Source organism: Austrofundulus limnaeus, unplaced genomic scaffold, assembly GCF_001266775.1.
Source record: "Austrofundulus limnaeus strain Quisiro unplaced genomic scaffold, Austrofundulus_limnaeus-1.0 Scaffold17, whole genome shotgun sequence".
NCBI classification, from domain to species: Eukaryota; Metazoa; Chordata; class Actinopteri; order Cyprinodontiformes; family Rivulidae; genus Austrofundulus; species Austrofundulus limnaeus.
In genome coordinates, this window is record NW_013952419.1 from 533,118 (window position 1) to 545,240 (window position 12,123).

The following is a 12,123-nucleotide window of genomic DNA, read 5'->3' on the forward strand; positions in this document are numbered from 1 at the left end:
ATTCCAGGCTTTGGAACATGTTTACGTGAAATTCCTACATTTTCTAAAAATGGTTAATTTTAGGTACTGGGATCAGGGGTAGGATGTCCATGGTGAATATTAGGTAATTTCAGGCTTTGAAACGGTAGTTTTTGCGCATTTTATACACTTTCTGAAAATATGACAACAGATTTCGCCCCATCTCGTCAGTAACTGACGTGACGGGGGTACCCGGCGCGTCAAAATCGGACGTAGAGGGAACCTTGGAAAAGCGTCAATATGTGACGACWTGGGAGTGAGAATGGGTTGGATGATTTGGGCCACAGGACCTGGACACTGTAGTCACCGTAGCCTCTTTTGTGCAAAACATAGGCAACACAAAGCCATGTTTTTACCTTAAATTGCTCTTGACCTGTAATTATAAAAAAAAGTCTTTAAAAGCGCTACAAAAAATACAACAGATGGACAGGAAGGCCATTGTACATGTTTAACTGTAAATACTGACACGTTGATGCTGTTATCGTGTAGTTAGATAGTAGCTGACTCCAATTGGTGGGCATGGTTCTGCTAATCAGCTCATCAGCCGGGCTGTCGATTAACTTATTCACTAACGTTGAAAACCGTTAGCGGGTCAGTTAGCTTTAGCTAAAATATGTTTTTCCAACTTTAATCCCACTAGTTGACTAAGAAACTAATATCAACAGGTTTGTGTCAGCCCCACAGTGATTATCTGTCAGTGTTATCCATCCATCCATCCATCCATCCATCCATCCATCTATCCACTCATCTTTTACCCGCCTCTTCTTTACAGGGTTACTGTGTGAGGGACAAGATCTGTCAGTGTTAGCTTAGCTTCTTCTAATTGTTACATGTTTAACATTAGCAAAGCTGTAAATTACCAGATTATGGATGTTTCTTGGTTATTTGTGCTTTCCACTGCAAACGCTATAAAAATCAAAAATATATTCTAGTCTTAAGGTTGTATTTGTAAGACTATTCTTGATTTAAAGATGTGAAAAGACCATTTTATTATTTTAAAGGCATTTAAACAGATTAAAAGTGTTGCTTTAAGAAGATTTTGGTAGATTTCACAATAAAATCTTTCTAAAATTTAAAGATAAGACCTCCACTTCTTGTACGCTCAGTCGACTTTGAAGTTTTTGTTTTTCCAAGTGCAAAGAAGTGACTGACTTAAGTCTGAAAGCTGCTGTGAGGAAAAACCCCTGTCTGTGTCTCCACGTAGAGAAAACAGCTGTGAACTGAGGGAGGTTAGTGCTGCAGGAAACACAGGAAATGTCATATTGATACAAGAACATAAACAGAGTGTCAACAAGCATAACACAAGTCGCCCTTACTGAGCATAATTGGCTTCTAACTGTTTTTACGAGACGATAACATAAAACTAAAAGGTTTTCGCAGATTTTCTTGTTTTTTATGTGCATAAATACTAATGTATTCTTGAAAATTCATACAAGTAAAGCAAAAATTAGAAATACTTGTCATGCAGTATACCTGACGCTGGCAAACTGCACTTCATCCTGCTCTGAATGTGTCAGTTTTTATGACCTTCCAGGATGCAGCTATCCCCCTGATAAACCTGTCCATCAGAAGAGTTTTTTTTTTCTCTCACCCTTCAACATTTGGACACTTCAATGAAAAAACTGATTTATTTTTCAGGATGCAATTTGTCTCCCGACATCTACCTTCAGCAAGTAAAACCAACCCTGCTCCCTCATCAACAGGAAACCCAACTGAGGCTGTAATTCCCCGCAGACTCGTCCACATGTTACATTTCTCTTTGAGGCAGAGATGTAATTGGGCCAAACTTGCTTGGATTGTCTCTGCTCCAAGTGAGAAGAGGAAAAAAAATGCTTTTTATTACTCAGGTTGGCTTATCAACAATTCTTGTTCTCAGACAAATTATCTTTTATTATTGTTTCTTTAAGCCCTCGGGACCAAACTTCAATTATAGACGGCAATCTGGATTTYCTGAAGAATGAGACCAGACTGGATCAGGAACCACTGGGAGTTTTCCAACATTTTCAGCACACTGAGAGAATATTAACAGAGACACTTCAGATCTCTCTAAGCAGGGTTCTTCAGATTAGTTATCTTTGAGTAACCTTAGTTTGGACAAATGGAACTTATTTTGACTGGATTGGCGAGCTGAAGGCTAGCCTGAGCCATCTTAAAGAGATAGTTTGCARACTTCTAAGGCTATGTTCTGCCAGCAAGTACGATGGAGCAGTGGTGAGAGCTGAGAGATGGGAAGGTCACAGGATTGCGTGTTCTCTCTGTGCAATGTGTGGGTACTCTGGTTTCCTGCTACAGACCAGAAACATGCACATGAGTTTATTTAGTGTCTCTAAATTGTCCCCTGGTGAGAGTGTGACGTTGGGTTCAATATAATTTGAGGGAGCCTTGCCTATCCCATCCACTGTGTCTAAATTTAGGGGCTGCGTCCTTCGAAGGTCGAATTTTTTGGCCACTCATGTCACTGCAACCAAGACGCACTCTACGTAGCTGTATTATCGAACCTTCTAGGAGTGTGAATAGTTTTCTTTTGTCTCTGTGTCCCTGTGAAGGGCTTAAAACCTGTCCAGGGTGTCCCCCCACCTCTCACAGAGTCCCTGCTGGAGACAGGGACCAGTTCCCTGTGTACTGGAAAGGAGGAGCAAGTAAAGGAGATGGATGGATCTTCTGTTGAATATGTATCAAAAGTTAGTTCCTTGACATCAGTCATAGAGCATGGAGAAAGAGGCAAAAGTTTTCATCCACCTACCCAAACAAAGACTTATTGTTTATCTTTCCTGTTTGGCTAACTATTAGTCGAGCTCAGATGAAGACTTMTGTCTCTTTCCCCATGCTCTATGACTGATGTCACAGGTGATGAGAGACAAACTATATGACAGAACATTACTTTGAAACTTTATCATTTAAAAATGACCTGAGCAGTTATTTTCACAGCCGTGTCATTCTATTCCTTCAGCAGAAGTGCCACATTGGCTGCTGCTGCTAATATGCKTTACATAGGGTGACCAGATCACGCTGCCGTGCATTTTGATTGACAGCTGACACAGCTCTGATGACAGCCACTGGATAAATAAAGTTTCAGAAAAGTGCCTGTTGAGAAACAGCAACAATGAAAGGAKATCTTTTGATAATTTGACCCAGTTTAGTGCGGCACATTGTTTCCCTTTGTGGGTCTCTGGGACAGGAGGGAAAAATGCGAGACAGTCCTGCACAGATTCATTGCTTATGAAGTCTATTAAGTTTTCTCACCACAGCGTCGATTCACTTTAGTCTTCACTGTTTCAGCCTCTTTATTTGATCAGAATCAAAGATTTTTATTTCCCAAACTGAATCCAATTAAAGAGTTATGCACACCAGGTAAGATAATAATTGATCTCAGCCTTTCCACATGAGCTCACTTCAAAAAGCTCCAAGCTTTTCAATTTTGGAACCACGAGCAGCTTCATGAGTCAAATCCTTTTGAAGTTACAGTATCTGGATTTGTGAGGAACAGGTTTACCAGAATTTAGCACAATCCATCCATCCATTWTCCTTATCCGCTTCTTCCTTTCAGGGTCACGGGGGTCACTGTGRGAGTGGCGGGGTACACCCTGGACAGGTTGCAAGTCGATCACAGAGCCATCACAGAATTTTGCACAAATTTATTTTTATAGCTTGTGAGTGCTGATTTCTGGTTTGATCCATTAATTTACCACAGGATAAGTTTGCTCCTTCATGTGTTTACAGCAGTTACAGAGTCAAGCTATGCACACATGGATTGCTTTGTTCACCACTGAGAAATATAACATAAATAAAATGCTGCCCTTATTGTTTAAGTAGTCAGCGCGGGGTCTCAGTTCTCTCTGAAACTGMTGCGTCACTTTTCTGTTATCCCCAAGCCTGCAAGGCATGCCCCTCTCCGGCTGTCACAAACTATTTGCACTTTTTAACTTTCTRGTTTGCTTCTAACGCAGGCCTCATCCGTTCCTTAACAACCAACTTCCTGCCTGCATTTGTTGCTCAGCTGTAGCTTTTTCAGTTTGAGGCTGGAAACCTTCAGGGGCTTGACATCGCTGACATTAGCGAAGTCATGTGGTGAGCCAAAAAAAATCTCTGTGGGTGATTATAAAACAGGACTTTCCCACCATCTTCTTGGAAATCAGTGAGATAGTTTCCCTCTTTTTTTGTGCCTGGGTGTTATGGGATAAGGTGTTCTGCCAGGATTTAGATACTGCAGTATTTGTCCAAAGACAAACAAAAAGTGCCTGATGCAAAAATCTTAAAGGGCTCTGTGACTACTGTCATATATTGATGGGTTACACTTGAAACTAAAACACTGAGTAAAGGCTAAAAAGCTTTAATGTATGACAATAACATATTTTATATTGATTTACATGTTCTGTACAGTTTATGGGTTGAAATGCTCAAGGATGACGGTTAGTAAATTAGCTCTGGAGCTAAAGACAGGTCACCCTAACATGTGACCTGTCCAGGYTGTACCCTGCCCCTTGCACAGTGACTATATATATATATTACAATTATGTGGTGTTAGCTCCTGAGTTAACATTGTGGGAAAACTAAAAGGCTAAAGCTCTAGTGAGCTCTAATCGTATTACAAATATTTGGCATTAGCTGTAGAGATAAGGCCATGTATCGCCATTCATTTGCATAAATAGCTTAAGCGCTAACACAAAAGCTAAAAGACTAAAGCTGAGGTGATTTCTAACTATACTGTATATTGCTAATAATATTAGTTCAGAAGCTAACGCCATACAGCGGGTAAAATAAGAATTGAACACGTCACCATTTTTCTCAGTAAATATATTACTAGAGGTGCTAAWGACATGAAAMTTTCACCAGATGRTGGTAACAACCCAAGTGATCCATACARACAAAMAAATCAAACCYTAAATGTCCAGAAATGAAGTTATTTGTAATAATGTGGAATGGCACAGGGAAAAAGTATTGAACACACTTACTGAAATTTATTTAATACTTTGTACAAAAGCCTTTGTTGTCAATGACAGCTTCAAGACACCTCCTGTATGGAGAAAGTGGCATGCATTGCTCAGGTGTGATTTTGGCCCATTCTTCCACACAAACAGTCTTCAAATCTTGAAGGTTTCCTGGACCTCTTCTATGAACTCTGATCTTTAGTTCTTTCCATAAATTTTCTGTTGGATTCAGGTCAGGTGATTGGCTGGGCCATTCCAGCAGCTTTAGTTTCTTTCTCTGAAACCAACTGAGAGTTTCCTTGGCTTTGTGTTTGGGCTCATTGTCTTGCTGAAATGTCCAGCCARGTTTCATCTTCATCATCCTGGTAGATGGAAGCAGATTTTATCAAGAATGTCTCTGTACATTTTTCCACTCATCCTTCCTTCAATTATTTGAAGTTTGCCAGTACCATATGCTGAAAAACAGCCCCACACCATGATGTTCCCACCTCCAAACTTCACTGTTGGTATGGTGTTTTTGGGCTGATGTGCAGTGCCATTTGACCTCCAAACATGATGTGTATTCTGGCATCCAAACAGTTCAATGTTGGTCTCATCTGACCAGACTATATTCTCCCAGTATTACACAGGCTTGTRTAAATGTTGTGCAGCAAACTTTAAAGGAGCTTCAACATGCTGTTTCTTCAGCAGTGGAGTCTTGCGTGGTGAGCGTGCATACAGGCCATGGTGGTTCAGTGCATTACTTATTGTTTTCTTTGAAACAAACGTACCTGCTAATTCCAGGTCTTCCTGAAGCTCTCCACAAGTGGTCCTTGGCTCTTGGACAATTCTTCTGATAATTATTTTCACTCCTCTGTCAGAAATCTTGTGAGGAGCACCTGGTCGTGGTCAGTTTATGGTGAAATAATGTTCTTTCCACTTCTGAATTGTGGCCCCAACAGTGCTCACTGGAACCTTCAGAAGTTTAGACATTCTTCTGTAACCGATGCCATCATTATGCTTTGCAACAATAAGGTTGTGAAGGTCTTGAGAGAGCTCTTTACTTTTACCCATCATCAGATGGATCTTGTGTGATACCTGGCCATCATTTGGGACTGAACCAGCTGATATTAACTTGCACTGACAAGGGMCAGGCTTGRTTTCTAATTACTGAGAGAGTTCAGCTGGTGTCTTGMCTTTCCATGCCTTTTTACACCTCCCTTTCTTCATGTGTTCAATACTTTTTCCCTGTGCCATTCCACATTATTACAAATAACTCAATTTCTGGACATTTATGATTTGATTTCTTTGTATGTATGGATCATTTGGTGTTACCGACATCTGATGAAAATTCCATGTCATTAGCGCCTCTAGTAATATATTTACTGAGAAAAATGGTGACGTGTTCAATACTTATTTTACCCACTGTATAGCTTGAGCGCTAACTCAAAAGCTAAAAGACTAAAGCTGAGGTAATTTCTAACTATATATTGCTAATAATATTAGTTCAGAAGCTAATGCCATATATAGCCAAATATGTTTTTCCCTGTAGCTAACAGTAAAGCTAAAAGGCTAAAGCTGAGGTGTTCCTTCATTAAGCAGCTCTGCTGTCCTCCACCATTATTTTCAGTTGCAGGCTAAGTCATTTATACATTCTCCTCTCTGTCAATGCGCCTCGGTTTCATTTAAAAGAGCTGAATGTCAGACATTGTCCAAAATTCACATTCATGCGCCGGAGCAGCCAGTAAACATCATTTACCCACAATTCTTTGTCATGTACATAACACGGCAGCGTCTGTGTTACGATATGATTTTCTCAAATTTTTTATTATTGTTATTTATTATTTATTTTTTATTTTTGTAAAACTAAAGAGCCTATGGTATGTTTACAGTATGTTTTTTACAGGTGAAATAATATTTATCAAATGTTGTCTAATGTTACAACTATTTGAGGTTCTGTTTAAAACCATCCTGTCAAAATTTAATGTTTCTCCTTATGCAGACTTTTGAATCAGTCACCCATCTTCTGCTTCCCCWCCTTAATGATTTGTTAGATTTTGTAATTCATTTGTCATGGTACCTCATAATTACCTTTTTCTTTTTTGTGCAATCAGTGGTTCATAATGCTTCCAGCTATTCATTYCACATTCTTCTTTCATGTCTTAGGATATTGGGATGCTGAGGAGAGTGGAGGCTGTACCTAGGCTGTGTGCCTAGCTAACCCATGGAGGACTGACAAGAACAGTGCTGGATGGAGGCCAAGACACTGGATGGCGAAGACGAGGAAGCGCACAGCATTGTGGATCAGTCGAATTGTTTGTTCTCGTCCTCAGATCCGGAGAAGATGCAAAGCGTTCAGCGATGTGCTCCAATTGCTCAGAGATGGGGGGCAGAAATCCACATAGGCAGCCAAGACTAAACAAACTKCTGTGCTGCACGTAGGAGTTGGAGTCTTTTTTTTCCCTGCATATTTCACAGTGATAAAAAGAAATAATTATAGACAGTAAAAAAACACTTCCTGAAATATTTGGAGACCACGCAGGAGCCTTTTGTAGATAGCAACTAGTAAACATGATGGGCAGCTGTAAAGGCGAGGTTTCTTGGTTTTTGCTTGTAGCGGGTTTYGTGCTAATGGGGACAGCTCTGGAGTATGAGGGGGTTCCCGGTCAGTGGACACGCTATGGCCAGTGGGACGCGCAGACGACAGGTGAGCTCAGCTTRATTCTCAAAACCAACATCAGCAAAGCCCTGGTGCTCTACCTGGATGACGGAGGGAACTGCGACTTRTTGGAGCTGCTGGTTGCAGACGGGAGGCTGCAGATGCGCTTCACCATCCACTGCGCCGAGCCGGCGGTTCTCCACACYGAGACGCCTGTCAACGACCTGCGCTGGCACCGAGTCCTCCTGACGCGCAACTACAAAGAGACCAAGCTGGTGGTAGACAACGAGGAGAAGGCGGCAGAGGTGAAATCCAAAAGGAAAGAGATGGTTGTCGCCAGCGACCTCTATGTCGGCGGGATCTCTCCAGACGTGCGTCTCTCTGCTTTGACCTCCAGCACGGTGAAATACGAACCCCCGTTCCAGGGTTTCATCACCAATCTGAAAGTGAGGGAGGCACTGCCAATCCTTCTGGACGGTCAAGCCGTGCATAGTGATTTGGAGTACATATGTGACACACACTCGCCCTGCAGCAACAAAGGCCTTTGCTCTGTCAACCAAGGAGAGGTGCTCTGTGACTGCATCAACACCAACTACAGAGGAAAGTACTGCCAGGAAGGTGAGGAAAAACCTTTCTGCCTGTGTTTTTCTAAAGATATAAAGTCCATCTTTTTTGTATGAGCAAGGACAGATGCATTTTGCTGTAATAWACATAAATATACTAAAATGCTGGACTACAGTCAGTGAAGTGAATGTAGTAAATAATGTGAGTTTTCCATTTAAAAAATATTTTTAAAGCTTTAAAAGGAAAGACAAAACCTAACCAAACAATTCAGGCAAAACAACTGAAGCTGAATTTATATTTGATCCCYTTTGTTATGAAACACAAGAAAAAAAAACACAAATTGAAGTCAATCATAAGTAAATGTTCATCATCTAGCATGAGTGCTTAATAATACCATACATTAATTTTTAAGACTGAAAATACTGTAATTCCTAATAAAACAAAGATCTCAGGTTTATTGTGAACGTTGCACAGAGTTCAGATATTTTTGCAATCCAGTTCTCCTGTTTCTGGGTTATTAACGTCTAAATTTAAGCTTTTTCACACATCCTCTTGACGTCAGACACACACACACACTTACACACAGACACACACATACACACAGAGACAAGTCTTTGCAAATAAGCATATTTTTGAATATGACAGACATCCAGATTCCAAAAAAAGTCTTAACRATTTTCACACTGCTTATCCTTACCACACTTCAGATTAAACTGCAACAGCACATGCTGGGAGGCTCCTGATGTTTCTTTCTTTTTTAGCGGGAGGGGTAGCAGATGTTTTGTTACAGAACAGAAAAGAAAAGAGGAAATAATTTGTAGAGAACAACCAGGTGCTGGTGTAAAAAGTAAAAAAAAATAAAATAAAAATAGATGGTTGCGTTAAATCTTCAAATTAGCTACTACTCTTCATATTCAACGATTACTTCCCATCCCCATTAGCAGTGGTGCATAAGCTAACAGCTAATACTGCAACTATTTTTTGATGAACAATTATTTTTTACTAACTTTTAAAATCGTTAGCGGACCAATAAGGCTGAAATAGATCTTGCTAACTTAAAGTCTGTTAACAGCTAACTAACTAACAAACTAACATCAGCAGGTTTGTGTCATTCCAGGTATATTTTTAGTTTGTGGATTATGAGCRAYGWCTTTGATAAGCTGTGCCCACCCAGAATTCATCAGAGATAATTAAAACGGCAAGAACAGGACTGGCTCCAAATAGGGAACCTTGCGGGACTCCACACGAGGGGTCAGCAGGGTCTGACATGGTCAAGTTATTAAACTAAAGCTTCTGTTTGAAAATAAAAACATCTGAAATTCTCACCATGTTTTGTAACGCATGTAGAAGACCTACAGTAATAATCCTCATCAGAATCATCTCTATTGTCTCAAACAGAAACATCACATTTATGCTGAATGACTTCCCTTTTTAATGCCATCGTTCTGCACAAGGCCCTGTTATCAGCAGACGCTCACAAATTGTTCAAATGTGTTATTAATATCCCTGTTCTAAACATAAAGTCCACGCTCTCATTGAGCTCCGGGGGATAATCAATAAAGCCCACTTAACAGCAATCCAAGACAAAGTAGGCTCCAGCGGTACTTACAGGCCGCTCGGCAAAGCAGCCATCTCCTCAAGACGAGAGATAAGAGCTTTCTAATGTGATAGGTGTTTGCATCTTTTCAACACCGAGACATCTAACGGCCCCACAAATGGATGTCATTTTCTTCCCGTGGAAAACGAGCAAAACACCAAGCAAAAGAGTTTAGCTGTAGAAGGTGAGCTTTTAAACTCCTGCAGCACAGAACAGAGGGTGTAAATGCAGATCTTTTTTCCCCCTCTTTGCAAAACACTTCAGATTTTGCCTTTTTTGAATGTTAGTCATTAAACCTGACTGACGTGGAAGCTCCACAGGGTTCCTCAATAATGCCCCAAAAAAGACTGATCCAAGGCTGAGGTCGATTCTACTTCAGAATGATTGCATTTTTTTTTAACTATATGACACATATGTGACATTTTGCGTCTTTTTAGGTTTTCTAATTTGAATGATAGGGTGATGAGCTAAACACGAAAAGCTAAATTATTCTACTAAAAATGCAAACTATTAAGAAACAGAAAATATAGATCCTACCATGGTATCTTTATCTATTTCAGAGGTCTTCAACCATGTTCCTTGTGACCCACTGTCCTGCACGTTTGAGCTGTTTTCCAGTTTTAACACACCTGACTGAAATGAGTGATTGACAGGCTTCCAGGCGTTTAGCTACAGGGCCGTCTTTTGGACGTCCTGTTTGGTTTTCCGATGCCTTCTTGCAGCGTGGCCGTGCCTCAGGACGCCCTCAGGGCACCTTGCCAATCTTCAGGTTTGCCCAGATTAAACAGACATTTTTCTGGATGAGATGCATCTCTCACTCAAAATAAACTAAAGAGGCCTACTAGCCAATCAGAATTAGGGTGGGGGCGGGTCGTGGGTCTTGGCAAAACTTTGATCCAGGAGCTAACGTGCGCAGAGCTTGGACTGCAATTTTATAAAGGATTGGATATAGGAGGTGGTTAATGAGGTTACAGCTGGTCGGATTGACGTGGGGGTGTGGTTTGGGTCAATTGTTATTGGTCAGATTGACTTGTGGGCGTGGTTTTGGCACACCAATCGGTTGGGTTGGAATTTAGGGTGGGGTTTGAAGATAACAGTTGAGCTGGATGAACACTGTGCAGCTGGGTGGAAGTGCAACAATTCAGAAGGCTAATTGAAAATATGATGACAAATTTTAGTCATAACTTCAGACAAAAAGATGCACAAACTTTGAAGTCAGTAAATTATATTTACACATTCAGAATAATTGAACTAAATACTATTATTCATCARATCTTTTACTACGCCCACACGAGTCAATCCTACCAGTCATGGGTCACCCAAACTACCCCCAAACCCAAGAAATTCACACTTCATGGCTGCAGAGCCCCTTTTCTCTGGATTTGTCTGTTCTTAAGTTGTTTTATTTTCCCCACCATAAATTTTGTAAACCTCTTTAAATCTTGAAGATGGGTGGAGGGGGTGGTAAATGTGTCAACACCTTTTTTCAAAGTCCTACCTAAGAGTGTGCAGGCTTTTGCTAAACTTGATGACATTCTAAATATATAAATTAATCATTTGAATCTGGTGTGCCGAAGCAAGGGAAACAGTTAAAACATGCAGGACAGCGGGGTCACAAGGAACAGGGTTTTATAGCGATAATACTAAAGATAAATTGTAGAAAGTGAACATATTTGTGTATTATTCTCCTCTCCGTGTTAAAATTATCTGTTTTTTTCTTCCTTTGTTCTCCTGCAGCTGTCCAGAGAGAAGTCGAAGGTAAGACCATGCATCAGATAATGAGCACAACACGGCTCTCAGTTTGTTTTCGGGATGCTCTTATTTGCAGAGAATATTATCCCCGGTGTCGGCGTGTGAGAGACTGTGTTTGGTTTATTACAAGGCTGTTATTTATTGTATTTTTTTACTTTTGGACTGCAGTTCTAACATCCTACAAATTAAGCTGAACTCAGACTATACTACCACTGGTCACGAGGTCACAAAGGGAAAAAAGCGCCTAATGCGCTGAACGCTCATTGTGTTCATAATCAGCGGGCTGGAGGTGACTGAAGGTCTGCGGAGTGTGTGGATGTTGCACAACACGGCTAACATTCAAATACAGCAAAGCAAAGAGTAAATAACAGCACCAAGATGCAGTTTTATCACTTATAAATGTGTTTTTTTATCATACTTTTCAGTGCATATTTTTCTCATCCTAATTAATGTTCAAAGGTCTACCAGTAGTTTTTGTCACTAAGGTCAATTTATCATCTGACTGATTCCTGCAGTCTTAAGAGTCCATGATAAGATTTACAATAATGATTTCCCTTTTTCACATGGGTGGGAGAACAAAAAGAGCTCCTCTGAAAACAGACTGTTTTTTTTTTTTTTTTTTTTTT

General features: G+C 40.4%; 1 protein-coding gene across 8 annotated transcripts in view; it reads left to right on the forward strand.

Annotated features, from left to right (window-relative positions):
- Nucleotides 1-12,123, forward strand: part of nrxn2a (neurexin 2a) — a 207,942-nt gene that overhangs the window by 55,380 nt on the left and 140,439 nt on the right. For 7 of the 8 annotated variants that reach the window (XM_014003140.1, XM_014003145.1, XM_014003142.1 and 4 more), the window contains exons 2-3: nt 7,092-8,202; nt 11,483-11,503. In XM_014003140.1, the coding sequence (XP_013858594.1) occupies nt 7,497-8,202; nt 11,483-11,503 (727 nt within the window). In that variant the 5' untranslated portion in view covers nt 7,092-7,496. The remainder of the gene's footprint in view (nt 1-7,091; nt 8,203-11,482; nt 11,504-12,123) is intronic. The other variant, XM_014003144.1, reaches the window with a different exon arrangement.